Source organism: Ostrinia nubilalis, chromosome 8 (assembly GCF_963855985.1).
Source record: "Ostrinia nubilalis chromosome 8, ilOstNubi1.1, whole genome shotgun sequence".
NCBI lineage: Eukaryota > Metazoa > Arthropoda > Insecta > Lepidoptera > Crambidae > Ostrinia > Ostrinia nubilalis.
In genome coordinates, this window is record NC_087095.1 from 6,328,308 (window position 1) to 6,344,947 (window position 16,640).

General features: G+C 35.0%; 1 protein-coding gene across 2 annotated transcripts in view; it reads left to right on the top strand.

The window, feature by feature from the left end:
• The window catches only part of LOC135073846 (leucine-rich melanocyte differentiation-associated protein-like), a 35,365-nt gene that overhangs the window by 15,476 nt on the left and 3,249 nt on the right, over positions 1-16,640 (top strand). For both annotated transcript variants that reach the window (XM_063968062.1, XM_063968061.1), the window contains exons 3-4: positions 217-358; positions 11,439-11,578. In XM_063968062.1, the coding sequence (XP_063824132.1) occupies positions 217-358; positions 11,439-11,578 (282 nt within the window). The remainder of the gene's footprint in view (positions 1-216; positions 359-11,438; positions 11,579-16,640) is intronic.

Here is a 16,640-nt window from a genome sequence, read left to right on the forward strand (position 1 = left end):
ACATTTTGATACACCAAGAATAAAATTTTGAGACAGAGATTGCTTCAAAAATGCTTTTACACACGGGCTACTTAAGGCCTTTGTCGCTCTCCTTGTACAGGTCTCATTTATCTCTATACCTAAAATCTAAACGCAATATCGCATCGAAAACCTATAGACTGAAGTTCTGTCAACTGTATTGATTGCCTTCATAAAAGATCTTTTCTTATCTTTTAGTTACAACAGCATCGAGACCCTGAAAGGGTTGGAGCAGTTCGGTAGATTGGAGGAGCTGATACTGGACAATAATAAATTGGGTGACGGCGTTACCTTCCCCTATCTCCCCTACTTGAGGACGCTGTCCCTCAACAATAATCAGGTAAACGATTCTCTAATTCTATTAAAGTTAATTTTGATTTGAATTGACAGTATTTGTGGTCCAGTGAAATCTTCCGTTGACTAGCCCCGCCCAGTCGGCAGATTGGATTGACTTTTTAAATTTAAACTTTCCGTTAACTTTCTGGCAACTGGAAGAGGCTCAGTCGACGAAAGACGAGTGGGACACTCCACTTAGAGCTCCTGGGTTTGATTCTCAGGACGCACATATGTAGTTTAAAAGACGTGTATATTTGTTCTCAGATTTGTTAGGACATTGCACAAAGTAATATTATGCATGTGTTACTATTATATTTTATAACTCAATTTTCAATTTATAGTTAGCGCTACCCACTTTTCCTCTTTAATTTCTACCCCGCGTAGGAATCTTCGGAGGAAATTCTGACGCTCGTCGGCTCTAAATTTTAACACAATTAGCTGAAAAACACTTGAATTATTCCGAGCTCCCGAAGGCCAAGGGAAAAAATAAATTAATTTTCTTAGGTTTTTTAGATAAAAACACGTTAATGCTTTATAGAAGGTTTTACTTTGACCTGTAGACTCGTTATGTATTTATGTATGTACTAGGTGGAGTTCGGGATACTCAATCAGATGGAAACTAAATCTTTGGACTGATTATGGAATAAATCACAGAAGTAGTATAATACGTAATAACTATACATTAGATATTAGGCTCCGCTTCAAGCCTTCACGCATTCAGTATTTTAAGATTCACGAGTTCCTAGACTCGATATAGATTAAGATATGGATTTGAACAAAGCACACCAAATCCATAGGCTTTTTTAGTAAGAGGTTGAATAAGTTATTTACATATTGTGTTATAAGTTCTATTTAAAGCAACAAAACATGCAACAATTTTTATTACTGCCCTTTGCCCATTGGCGATAAGAAAGTGTATAATTAAGTCTCGTAATAAAGAGTTTTATTGCAAAACATCATGCTCTTTACGCAGGTGTGTTAATTTGTACATTTTTTTTCAATCGCACGAATATACCTTTATTTTTAACGTTGAAAAAAAGAAAGAAATTGGATTGTTCAAATAAAAAACATAATTATCGTATAGTTATTCTTGATACGAAAACTGTTAAGTTTTTCAATTATGAGTAAGTACAGGTCCTTTTATCAATATTGTATCAAGTGAATTCAATATTTAAGTTCCAAGTATTTCTTAGTAATTGCGTTATTGTGTAAGAACCAAATTCTACACTTAGAAAATTCTCTCGTTCCATTTTTTGAGAAACCTCTCTGAAAGACCTTTAACAAAATTCCAAGTATTAGAGCCTTATTTTCTTCAATGCAATTTAGCGATTTATAATTATTATTTAACGGGGAAAATTAAATTACAGAGGGGTGACATAAAAGACAGAGCCTGTGTACCTACAATGGGCCACAGTTCTAGCTACCGCTTAACAGCTACCCATTTCCGTTAATTCTTTCGCTCTCATAAAATTGAACGAGACGACATGACCCAAAATGGCTAACTGGAACTGTGGCCCATTGTCAAAAATTACAGACTAATAAAAAACTTTCTCAGGGAACCACGTTATTGGTACCTGGTAACCTGCTCATGCTGACCTTCGATACTAGTTTAACCCAAAATAATACGGCGAATCTGTCGAAACTCAGACCGTTTCCGACCGCAATTCAGTAACCATTCGCATCGCTTTGTATTCAGGAAACGCTCTTGTAATGGATATTCTGACCCGTTCAGAATCGCTATGTCATTTTTCCGTCTGTAGGATATTAGGTTCCTGTTATAGATTCTTTGTAGAACTAATTAATTATTTTTGTCTGGTTGATCTGTGTATTGTGATTGTGTGATTTTTTGTTTTTGTGCTTGCATTGGTGCACACTGGGTTGGCCATAACCATGGCCATGACATTTATCCTGAGGGTCTAGACAAAGTGCACTTTATAATAATTGCAAGTCAGTCCAAAAGCGATCGAAAAGCCTTTTTTTTATGGATTTTTTGACAGATTCGATTTTCGATTCGTTTTTAAACGTGCATTATGTCTAGGGGGGCTGGCGTCATGAGTCAAACACCTCCAGTGTTGTGTACACTATTGTAATTTCATAATTTAATTTAATTTTTTTTTCTTGTATTTTAATGGAATGCGGAATCGAGTGTATTGGCTCAACATGGCAAAAAATTGGTGCGGTGAGATAGTGGCGCCCTCTTGTCAATGTTTTGTTTAATGTTTTTTTTTTGTAATTTAAAATGTTGGTTGGAGAGGCACCCGCTGAAAACCAGCGTCGGGGCACGCGTGCATGTAATGCTGAGCGGGCGCCTTTTTGGCACAAAAATATGCGTGTATAGTTTTAAGTCCCTTTGTTCTGTTTTTTATTTTCTTTTTGTGTCAAATAAAGTTTTTCTTATTCTTATTCTTAATTCTCCATTTTGTTCGTTCGTTTCAGCCAAATGACGACCACTGTGGAGTGTGTTGAACTAATGAATTCTCCTTTTCGTTCATTACATGTTAGTTTCAGTTAGTCCGCTGCTGGATAAAGGCCTTCTCCGATTCTCCATTTGCCTCTGGTTAATTAGAGAGTCGTGCTCTTGTGTTTCGTGGTGGAAACCCAATGACATGATGATGATGAGATTCTGCAGACTAATTAGGTACATGAAGTTAAATTACTTTATTATTTATTTGTTAGACATTCAAATATTAATTGTAAGGAGTTACAATGTGCAGTGATCATCAATTGAAAGATTTTTCATGAATCTTATAATTTTATGACACCCTTTATTATGAATTTAAATTAATTAAAAGGTTAATTCTTGTTAGAATCATATAATAATTAAAAGTAAAACAAGTAGCTATTGCAAATTAAATTTAATATACGTTTTAATAAATTCTAAGTAAATTAAACTTTAAATTTTCAATTACAAACTTCCAATTTATAACTTATTCCTTTATTCTCAAAGTCAAAGTTATTGATATTATGACCGAGCGGCTATCACTTTTTCGCCCTCTATTTTAAAATCATTTTCACAGAACGTAACGTAATATAAATTAAGCTGGAGCACTCATTAGTAGAAATGAGGTGCCCGCCCTATCGTATGGCCCGCAGCCCATAATTACAATCTTGGTGACAGCCTTTATGAGCCGCCATTTAAATGTGTATGATATAAAGTAAATAATTATTGTTCTCGACGGCACTTCAACGTTGACTGTGAAATAATAAGAGTTATTTTAAGAAATGTAGGCTGATATGATGTGATTTCGTACGCGTGAAAATTGGTTTCTCTTTCGTCAAGTTAATAAAGTCAAAGAAGCATCTCAGGACCAACAATACTAATCGAAACAAAATTACCTCTTTGATAAGGTGATGTTAACCAATCCACAAACAACGAACAAACAAAAAATAAGAATTAAAAGCTAATATTAAAATGAAATACAAGCATAACTGAATAACATGCATATGTATAAAATGGTACACACCCCCGAGAACCTTTGTGTATGAAATATTATTAACATACCGTTTCTAATAACCATTCACGAGACATTCGCGTACATGGAATTTGCATAAACACGCTTTTTGGAGGCAATTCGCCCCAGACACTCCCAACGCACTTGCTATATTTATAGTCGTATAGAAAGTCACACGACAATATTTAAAAGACATCGGATCGTTCATGAATGTTAAATTTTGTTTTCGTCTACCACAAGGGCACTTGTATCTAAATTATGAACACCAGCCGCATGAGAATCAAAGTTTTAGGTTGGTGTCAAGAACACACAACATCATTGCTAGTTAAATTACGTTGGAAATAGAGCTATAGTTAATAACTAATTTGTCTATGATACCCTGATTTTGGGTCAGTGTCGCAATTATAAATTGAAACCATATAGTTTAGCGCAAATTCAAAAATGACTGTGACTGTGTGTCACCTTTCAAAGAAACCAATTTTGTAAATTTTTTGTATAGGGAGTGATAAAAACTTCTCCTTTTTGCGCAACAAGAGTCTCTTGGGTAAGATTAGGTTTTACCTTTGTCTCAAAACATTACACTCGAAAGTGAATCTTACACTGTTACGTTACACCTGAATGCTCTCAGCGAAGAAGCGCCTTTATCTGATTACTTATAAGCTGGTCAAATGAAAACTATTATTAACACAACACAACCCCTTAACACTGGTTTAAATTGTCATTTCCAAACTAAGAGTAGGCGCACACCGTTGATTTTTAGTAGGCCGATAGTTGTGCCCGATTTTAAATTGTATGAAGAATCGGCCAAATCGAATCGGCGTAGTGTGCGCACTCCCATTCATGCCCATACTGATCAAATGCCCGACTAAACTATCGGCCGACGAAAAATCAACGGTGTGCGCCTACTCTAAATGTCAATTTAAACTAGAGTACAACCAGAGTCTAACTTTTTGTTATAAGAGAGTTAGTCGACATCTTAAAACACAAATATTTTAAACTCCAGAAGGCTTTCGAGATAACGCTCTATTTGTGCCTGTTTTCTTCAATGTCGTTTGTTGCAATCACACAAATTGGCAGGTCGCATTTAACAATCAAGGAATCACGGAATTGGGTCATGTCTATTTGTTGGCATTCCTTTTGTTACGATACCAGCTTTTGTTTCAATTCCCTGTTCCTTGGTCTTCTCAACAAAGAATAAATTAACTTGAAAATAGACTAAAGGAAAGCAGCAAATACTATTTGAAAAGGGTGCGTTTGCTACCTATCTCAGTGATATCAACATTAATTTAGCAAAGTTAGGTTTTTGCCCAGCAGAGACATGAACACAAATTATTTTAATCTATCACATGTTTGCAAAATTACTAAAGTGTATTGGTTGACAGGTACCTCATGTACCTTCCATTTAATGTAAAGATCATTGATTAGCTAGTGGCCGGCCACTTGCTATTCAAGATAAGCAGGTACCTACTCCAAAATAACTATTCAACCCTATTTCAACCTATTCCATACAGGATTCTATCCTGTATGATGTGTCCCGCTTAATATGTCCATTCGTCTATTTGGTTAGGCTGTGCTTTCAGGCAAATTGTTCTATACCATCCATTAAAAATGACTCATTGTTATCTAACGATAATCGATCTAACGCTCCAAGGAAAATTTACTTTTAAAGTCTTTCTTCCTAATCTCCTTATTCGCAAGGGATCAATTTAATAAAATCCTGTCTTAACAGAAGAAGCTTAAACCTACACTCAATCAGAATTTAATACTATCAGCATCGTCCTAAAATCTTAAGAAGGTTTGGGAAAAACGTAGATTGGATTCTTCGTCAGATCAATCTCCAGATCTCACCCCACACAAGAATTACGGACAATGAGTAATATGATTTCATTAATCTTCCACCCGCGAAGGTCAAGAGTTAATTTTATTTGCCTTTGCCTTTTCATCCCACGCTTGTTTTAGTTCAATACAACAGATACACTACACAGACATCTTTACCGTAATATACTAAAGTACTAATAGTCCCAAAAAGTTAACCACTTTCAAGATTAACCACAATGTGCATATTTTGAAAACATCGTTCCGGACAACTTATTGTAAGACACAAAACTATACCACCGCGAGTTAAAAGCGTTACAACGCCATCTAGCGGTGAGCTGTTTCTTTCCGTACACGCACGTGATAAAATAACAGACTGAGAAGCGCAAACAGTATGTAACTAAATCCCTTCTATGTTCCCTCCGTTCACTTCACTTCCATCTTAGGAGTGATTCATTTTACCGCTCAACAGAAAACAACAACTTTCCCTCTGGGATCTACACTCGACATCAAATAAATCGCACCTCCCGAGACAAGCATTTTCAAACGTATACATCCCCACTTCCCACCAATATTGGCACCATTTAAAAGCCTATTTCTAACCTTCATTTCATTAAAGGAAAGGTTTTTACCCCAAAAATGTGTCTTTAGAAGGATCCAGAGTCACTTCTTCAAAAAATAGGTAGTTACGCTAAAGCCAACTTTTATGGCTATAAAACTGTTAAGTTGGGATTAATCACTATCCATCTGTTAAAGAGGACACGTGAGATCATTATTTGGTTTTATAACCATAAAAATTGGTCTAATTGATCCCATAGGTGGGCCCAAAGTGAGGTATTTTTTCAAGTCACATTTTTGATATATGTTAATCATTTATTAAGAAATTAAATGTGTTTTTCTTAAAGGATATTTATTGGGCTTTCAAATAACACCAATATTGTTGGGGCACCATGATTGTGTCAGAAGAAAATCATTAAAGTTCGCGTCGCGGAAGGTGCGGTTTATTTGATGTTGAGTATATTAACGAAATCTCCATAAGATTGCAACTCTGCAAAAAACCACTTGGGTTGGCAACTCTGCTAATTTGAGGCAGTCAATAGAATCTCAATTAGGTTTACTTGGTAGGTATTCTGTTTATTAATGGTTTCCACTGATTTTTGCCTTTGAATCGCTATAATTGGACTAATGCTAGCATGGATTTTAATTGCATTACCAGTACGCCATTGGCCGGTTATTTGATGTGCAGTTTCTTTGAAATAAATTCAGCTCTTATTTTTATGTCATTATAGCTCTCATATAGAATTCGAACTGTCGCAAGAAAAATTTTTGCTCTGAAATATATCTTACAAAATTTAGGACTTAGCACTTATTTAAATTTTGTAACCATATAGGTTTTTATAGGTTATAATTATCTAAGACATATACAATATTCTTAGAATATAAAGGAAACAAGTAACGAGGGTAAATATAATAATTACTTATTCAAGGAACGTATCGTACGATGTTTATAAGCAAAAAATATATAAGCTTATAACAACGTCTACATATTAATTTATTCGATACACGTTTATTATCGAACACAAAATCCCCGTCAATATTATCCACTCAATTTCGGTCTGTCTCAACTTATTTTAAGATCCCATACAATAATAGGCATTATTTGTGAGCTTTTGTAGCTCCAATACATACCTTTTTTTTTTTTTTTTTTTATCCACAACGAGGAAGCTCTTGGCCTGTATCTCACCTGATGGTAAGTGACGATCAGGCCGAAGGTGGAAGCGAGCTTCACCCGGAATCCTCAACCACGGAGGAACTGGCTATCTTACCTCTAACTGCCGGAACGCAACAATGCTGTTAACATTGTTGTTATGGCGACAGGCTTAGGTAAGATGGTGGTAGCTAGCCAGGCGGGCTTAGAACAAGCCCTACCACCAACCAAACCGAACAGAAAAATCTGCCCCCACTGGGAATCGAACCCGGGACCTCTGCGTCTGAAGTAGGTGGTCTTACCACTAGACCACAGAGGCGGTTAATCAAACTAATTATTTAATTTTAATTAATCAAACTAACCTAATCAAAACTAATGTAACTAATGTAGTTTTTTGACTGTGGTGCAATAGTACCTCTTTTGCTATCTTTTTGATTTTTGGAACATATCTTTTCCTGCCTTTTTTTTTAAGTGTAGGTAGGTAGTATGGATCTTATTTATTCGGGAGTAGTGTAGCTTTTAATCGATTTGAATTCGAAACGGATCAGTAGTTCCAGATATTACTCCCTGTGTACAGACGAAAGCACATGAAACTATTTTTTTATACATAAGATTGCAATTACATAAGATACCTCAGAGTTAGATGTAACGGCGCCTTAGTTCCACAGACTAAAATATTAATTCAAGGTGTATGTTTATGTTCCTATTACCTGTGTGTTACCTGTCTGAAATATAGAATGAGAGTTGTTAAAATGCGTCTGTCTGATTAACGAGGACCACACGTACTTTATGTTTTAAACTTCTTTGATTACGATCTAGTTAGCGAAAAGCAATAAAAACAGCTGTTATGTATCGGTTTATCAGATGCCCTATATTGGGCACGTCCCGAGACTTATCTCCAGTTAAACACAAAAACAAAGACCATAAATCTCCCTTAAGTTGGTTTAACTGTCCAGATACAACAACACTCCTTTTTTGGATTTTGTGTAAAGTAGGCCACTTCAGTATTAAGTATTTGGATATAAAATGGTGAAAAATTTGTGGGGAACCTATTCACTATCCCACACACGTAGTACTTACTCTAGGCTTAGGATTCCAAGTCGCAAATGGATTCCAAAACGATACGAATTTCAATTCTAACGCGTGGAAAATACGTTTCCAAACCTAATGCTGATATCGCAAAAACATGGAGAAAGTACGATTACTTATTTACGGGAACTAGCTAGAATATTATGTTGAAAACATCTGACACTCGGTTAGTAACACGAGTTTTTGGAACTTTCATAATAGACTAAGAGCTAGTGAACGCCAGACCTACGTTATTTTATAAAGGCTGAAAGTTTGTCAGCGCATGCTCCCAACATAGCTAAGAACCATGGCCAAACATGAAGTTTGGGTCATGGTGGCTTTGGCAGACAGACGGTACTAAAGGTGTGTAAAATACCAACTTAGTTACGTCAAAGTATAAAGGCTGATTTTTTGATATTTCCTTCAAAATGTTATTAGAAATAACGTCATTAATTGACAGACACCTACCATGGTGGCAGCCCTTACCCAGACACCTTAAAGTTCATGAAAATGTAGTCCTACTTACGTCATACTATAAAAGCTGATATTTACATAAAATATTTGAACTATCATTTGATGAAGTTTCCTCATCAGCCAGACACTTCTGATGGTTCCTTCGCCTTGCCAGACAGCTTTTAGGGTGGCTGAAAGTGCGAACGCGAGGCACTATAAATATTATTTTTTGTACTTTTTCTTAAGTTACTCAAGTATTAGAGTCTGTAAATCATCATCTCATGTTGATGAGCTGATGATGGAAGGTAAGTACAACTCCTTAAGGCTTAGGAGTTGGAGGACAATCCTTTAACCAGTATTTATATAAGTATAGTTTCTAAAGTTACTTGGGTGTTTGCATCAGCTAGTCATCATCCCATGTTGATGGAAGGTACAACTCCTTAACGCTTAGGAGTTTTAGGATAATTCACGTCATGCTCCCCGGCAGAACTACTTTTGATTTAACTAGTGTAAGTTTCTAAAATAAATCTTTGAAATGTCTATAAAATTCTAGTCCTATTTAAAAAAAAACTACGTCACAGGTTTCGCCGTATTTTCTTATTGAAAGTGGTTGCGCTGCAGAGTATCCTTCCAGTGAAACCATCACGATAATATCTATTACTATGCATAGTATAATCAAATTTACAGTATCAAATAATACTATAACAATTCAATATTGAATTAGGACCCCCAAATCCTCACTAGAATTTATATACACGGAAAATGTGGTGCCTCAAATTTTATCTTCAAAATAGTTGCTAAACGCCTAGAGTAAAGTTCTTAGCAACATTAGCATTAACATAGGTAATGATAATATTGCTAAGAACTTTACTCTAGGCAACTTTCAGAGGTAATCACTTTAAAATTAGGGATTACCTAAGCCTTAAGGAGTTGTACTTACCTTCCATCATCAGCTCATCAACATGAGATGATGATTTACAGACTCAAATACTTGAGTAACTTAAGAAAAAGTACAAAAAACAATATTTATAGTGCCTCGCGTTCGCACTTTCAGCCACCCTAAAAGCTGTCTGGCAAGGCGAAGGAACCATCAGAAGTGTCTGGCTGATGAGGAAACTTCATCAAATGATAGTTCAAATATTTTATGTAAATATCAGCTTTTATAGTATGACGTAAGTAGGACTATATTTTCATGAACTTTAAGGTGTCTGGCTAAGGGCTGCCACCATGGTAGGTGTCTGTCAATCAATGACGTCATTTCTAATAACATTTTGAAGGAAATATCAAAAAATCAGCCTTTATACTTTGACGTAATTAAGTTGGTATTTTACACACCTTTAGTACCGTCTGTCTGCCAAAGCCACCATGACCCAAACTTCATGTTTGGCCATGGTTCTTAGCTATGTTGGGAGCATGCGCTGACAAACTTTCAGCCTTTATAAAATAACGTAGGTCTGGCGTTCACCAGCTCTTAGTCTATAAGGATTCACATACTTTGGTTTACCTACACTAACAAACTAGATATACCTAAATGAACACACAACAGAGAAGTTATAATTATAAAAAGAAATATTCATTACTCATTAACACTCGCACATAACAGCCCGAGAGTCGACATATTGTATGACCAAATAAACGTTGTACTCATCTCATACAAACACAATGTGCAAACAGCGCAATACAATTACCGCATGCTTAACTCGACAAGAGCAATTACAAATAATATAATATTATGTAGAAGACCTGAATATTCCATTACCTAAGACAACAAAAAAACTGCATCAGAATATTTGAACTAAGCCAAGTTTGAAGTTTAATCAAGTCAAGGTTCTTGGAAATTCACTACTGCAGAAAAGCGAAGTCCGATGAACAAGAAACCTTATTTTGATTATAAGAAAATTAGAAGCGTGTGAAAAATGTGTGTTCTTATTTTATTAATAGGTAAAGAAAGAGGTGATGAAAGTTACAAAACATTTGCAAGAGGCCTACTTTGTCATCTCTTTTTAGTTTTTATCCGAGAAAAATATTTAACCTAAATATCACATTCACTATGATATTCATTTGGTGCCTTGGGTGTACCCGAGTACATACTGACGCTATTCATAAAATCAACATTTTCACAGAATTAGAAACGACTGAGTTAAAGTTTTGTAATTAAATCTCCATCAACCGAAACGTAATTTATTTCTACACAATAATTTGTCCTTTACAACCAAATATTAATAATTTAGCAATTTCTGTAATTAGTCCGTTTTTAATAGAAATTATGCAAATTGAGTTATGTAGCGCCAATGAATTATTTACGACTGAATTAAAAATCTAACCATAACAATACAAGGAGCTTTTGAAAAAGGTTTCAAAATTGTATTTAATCTAAGGACTCAAAGCGTACCTTTCGGACTCAAAGCATACCTACCGTTTTTGGCTGAAACGAACTACTTAAGGACTCAAAGCGTACCTACCCGAATTTATAATACACACCCTTGATAACCCTTTGAATATTTTCAGTAGCATTAGGAGGCTTTTGACATCGAATGCTCAAATTCTCACATCAACTGCATTGTTATTAATAAAGTTTTTAATTGCAGATAACCGACCTAGAGGCCCTGATAACGAAGATAACGGACCGGCTGCCTTCACTGTCGTACCTCAGCATACTCAGCAACAAAGCTTGCCCTAACGAGCTGTCAGACCTCGACAAAGACGACTCCGACTACCAGAGATATAGGTGAGGCATGGACTCAGATCATAGAAAGAGAATAGATATGAAGTCGCGCGTAACTACAACGAGAACCAGTGTCCCCACATTTCCCCCACCACAGCTCCCACACACACATTCAACTGTGTAAAAACAAAGCGACTGAGAGTCTACGACAACATGTGCAACCGGCTTAAAAGTGCTGTGATTGGCCAGAAGGCGTGCCTTATGGCCAATCAATGGCCGCGTGACGTGACGCACACTTTGAAAACGCTAGTGAGAGAACAAAGATAAAATGGAGTCGACAAGATATCGATACTTTAAATCGCTAGGGGCAAGGCTCGAAACTGGTTTCACAAAATGCTTATGTATGAAACCTTTTTATTATTATACGTTATTATTAACTACTATCACGCATTTACTTTTTAATTATGGCGATCTGCGTACCGCATAATTATGTTTATCAAAAATAATGCCAGTTACTAATTACTTCTACTGTTATTATTTTTTTTGTAAAATCTTATAATCGCAAGTAACACATAATTTTTTTATTTAAAATTACAAAATAGAAAATTATAATTTACTTCTATTTATCGATAATAGGAAACCGCATTAGAACACGAGCACGGCACTATGTTACGACCGGCACATGCGGCCGTACTGTGTATTTTCACACGACAGTGGATATCGGAAGAAATTAAATACATTGCGCAGTAGTTGAGCATGACATAAAGTGGTTGCTAACTAAATCGTCAATGTACAAGTGTGTTAGAATTTTTATCACCACTGATTTCGATATCGCAGTAACTGTTACGGCACTGAATTCGTTCGTAAAAATGTTTAGTTTTTTTTATTTATAAGCAAAATACCAATGGATTTGCAATACTTACATGTAGTAAATGACTCCATTGTTCCTGTAGTTCTTCGTTTCACTTGTTTTATTGCACGTAACGACGCATTATCCAAAATATCGGAGAACATTTCCTTAGTACGACTGAATCGCGACTAACCTAGCTACGCGGCCGATGTTCGTTTCTGGGCATATCGCGGAGACACGCGCCACGCCCCCGTTTCACATCTATTCCCTTCTATGATCTGAGGGCATGGACAATCTATCTGTAATTTCCTGATACCCGGCAGGTGATCGAACAATGCGCTATTAAGGTGCTTGTCATCTTTTTGTATAATTATCGTCTTCTAAGGTAGGATAAAAGGTTAGAATATCGTTGATTTGAGTATTTGGCACAAAAGGCAGGATACTATTTAGCCAAACGTCTAGGGACCTACTTAAGTACTCGAAATTCCTAAAATACCACTTTCCCCTACCAACTTTGACTAATATCATTTGTATCTTTAATGCCCGTTTTCACCTTCAATCCCTAATTTTTAAGTAACCCCTATGGTAACACATAATATGAATTTTGATTTCATAGGAGTCACTTAAAAATTAGGGACTGATGGTGAAAACGAGCATAAGACTTCTTCATAGTAAGTAAGATTTAAATTGACCCAGTAAAATGTTTACTAGCCAACTTATGACCGAGATTTGCTCAAGTTTGTAGGTACTTTGTACTAAGCCACAAACTTTCTGATTAAGCGCACGAAATTATGAGGTAGCCATTTCGCTCGAAAGTTGAATTAACAGAAGTTCCACAGAGAAAAGTAATACGCCTAAATTCTGTTTTCTTTACTAATATTAGGAACTTGTGTACTTCTGGACTGGACGAATTTTGATTAATATTTACAATGTTAGTTTACAACATACTCGATGTCCAGACTCGACTTTTTAGGGTGAGCACCCTTCAATCTAGGAGAGGCATTGCTGGCATGGCAACGCTCTATAAGATCTTGAATTCCGAATGTGACTGCAGTGAACTGTTGAGCCATTTTTCACTTAAAATGGGTGGTAGTAAAAGAACGCAAAAACTTTTTTCCTTGCAAATTGTAAATTAACACTTAAATCAAAGCTAGACTAAAACGAATGTTGTGTTCAGCTACAATCGGAGTGTAAATTAATTGTTAATCTTTGTTCAATGTACTCTATTTTTAAGCTATGATTTGCAATCTGTTGCTGTACCTTAATAAATAAATAAATAAACATCAGAAAATAGCTCATAATGCTGTAAAGTTAAAAATTTAGAGAAAAAACTGATCACACGTAAGCGATCTCTGAGGTAATTTTGTGTGTTAATTTTCATTAAAATCACATAACGTTGAAATAGAAACAAATCGCCCGCAAAATCCAATCGCCGAACATGCGGGCGACACCGAAATAGTAATCGTGCGAGAAATAACGTTTTGTGCAAGCAAATCTTTTTTTCTACATTTTACTATTTTACTTTACAAACGTTGCGGTTCTTTAACCTTCACGCATAAAAACACTTCTAAAGTTCTCAGACTTAGGGAGCGAAATAATACAGTGTGAGTCACGTTAAAGTGTACATATGAAAATAGATAAAACTAGACCTGTTTTTATCGACAAAAAAGAGGTCAAAAATTTTTTGAGATTTTTTTTTAATTTTTTATAGAATTTTTTTTCTTCCAATTACTTATTGTAAAGAAAACGTAATAACTTTTAAACTAAGCGGTATATCCTAATAAAATAAAAACAGTAATAATGCTAAATAACAGGCGATACTAAAAAAATACATAAAATACACAAAAAAGGCCAAAAAATAATAAAAAATTATACTTTTTGAAAAAAATATGCGTAAAAATTCGTGTTTTTTTGGTTATTTGATAAATTTCTCCAAAAAATGCCCCTATAACCGGTGGTTTTTATTACTTTGTATTGTTCTCTATCGTATTATCTTTGTAAAACCAAAAATCGCATGTCTCTATCCCTATCACAACATTTGCTATGATCGTTTGAACAAAGGCCTGCCACAACATTATTCTCCGCTACAGGTAGAGACAATTTTAATTTTCACTAAAATGCTTATTGTACTTCGAAATCTTATGTTTTTATTTGAAATCTAACTTGTCTTTATCAAAATTACAAATCTAGAGCCATTTTCAGTTTTGTTGTTAACGAAGCGTTGAATGGCGCGCTCGGAGAGGCTTAGTTCAAATGATCATTGCAAACGTTGTGATAGGGATAGAGACATGCGATTTTTGGTTTTACGAAGGTAATACGATAGAGAATATTACAAAGTAATAAAAACCACCAGTTATAGGGGCATTTTTTGGAGAAATTTATCAAATAACCAAAAAAACACGAATTTTTAAGCAGATTTTTTTCAAAAATTATCATTTTTTGTTATTTGTTGGCCTTTTTTGTGTATTTTATGTATTTTTTTAGTATTGCCTGTTATTTAGAATTATTACTGTTTTTATTTTATCAGGATATACCGCTTAGTTTAAAAGTTATTACGTTTTCTTTACAATAAGTAATTGGAAGAAAAAAAATTCTATAAAAAATTAAAAAAAAATCTCAAAAAATTTTTGACCTCTTTTTTGTCGATAAAAATAGGTCTAGTTTCATCTATTTTCATATGTACACTTTAACGTGACTCACACTGTATAGTAGTATAGATATAACATTATTATTTGGAACCTTGCTCTGTACGATACCTAAGTAACTAGGTACGCAGGCACAACTGAATAACTAGATTATAATTAAACCTTATTACCATCTTGCAAAGTTTCCTTTGCCGTACAAAATCGGCTTAAAGGCAATAAAATTATTAAGTAAAGCTGAAACGTAGTCGAATTTAAGAAAAGCAAACAAAGCCCATATTATCTTAAGGCAACGCTTCTCGAGCATTAAGGCTATATTAAATTTGGGAAATTAATTTGCCTCTTCCAAGTAGGTAATCTTTGCCAGTGAAAAATATCTCGTATCGACACATACAAATAAAACATCGGCATTCAAAAATTAAGACGTGGGTTTATTCTGTTAATAATATTTCTATTAATAATATCGTATAAAGTTAACAGGGCTCCAGCTACTGCCCACAACATCTATCGCAACACTTAAATATGAAATTCGGCGAATCACAAAATAATCTTGTACATTTTTATTTCTTTAATAAATAAGCCATTTCACTCGTCCCACGTCGTTTCATATTTCCACTAAAGGATTTAGATTGAAGGGTTTTTTTGTAATAATATATATCTATTCGTCTCTATTTTTTCTTTGCTCCATTATAGCTACAATGCTTCTATTTTGATCGTGTCCTTTATAAAGTGTTTGTGATCAGATTTCGCAGAAATATGTGTTTTCTACTGTGACTTACAAAGGACACATGTATTGGCAGAAAAAACAGTGACAACGTAATTATGATTCATAGAATTTTTCCTCAGAGCTTGTGAAAAATAGTGCTAATATAAAAATTAATATAAGACTTTTAGAAAAAAAGTAGGCTGATAGGTCTGCTAATAAATCTACATTTACCTACTTATGTTTATCAGTGATAATACACTCGCGAGCAAAACTATGGAATCACTTACATGAAGTTGTTTCCACGCGGTCTTCTGTACTAACGATTTTGTTAGTAACAAAAAAGTGGCACCATTTTAAAGATTGGACTTTTTGGACTTTCGAGCAAATTAAAAGCGTGCTTATCGGTGACCTGCCGTCAGTTTCGAGCCTGTGGCAGGCCTTTTTGGAGTCAAATTCTGGAGATGTGTTTGGATTACCGTGTGAAAGCAAAAATCCGAAAACACGTACTTTTACGTAAATAGGCCGCAACTCGCGACACATCAAACAGTTCATACATGTCTTTTTCCTTACTTCTTCACATCAGCCGGGATATCTTTTAAAATACCGGTGTGATTTAAATGAATTTGGTATTAATTTAAAGTTAAAAGTCCAATCTTTAAAATGGTGCCACTTTTTTTGTTACTAACAAATTCGTTAGTACAGAAGATCGCGTGGAAACAACTTCATGTAAGTGATTCCATACTTTTGCTCGCGAGTACATATATCTTCGCCAATCTAAAAATAAGTACAGACTAATGATAAAGTCAAAATCAAGGCACTACAAGCTCGACACTATGGCATCTATAAAGTTGGAATAGAGACGATTTAGCATCAAAAACGTGGTAAAGAAGTATGTTGTGCTGACTGCCATCATTTCGAGATTATTTA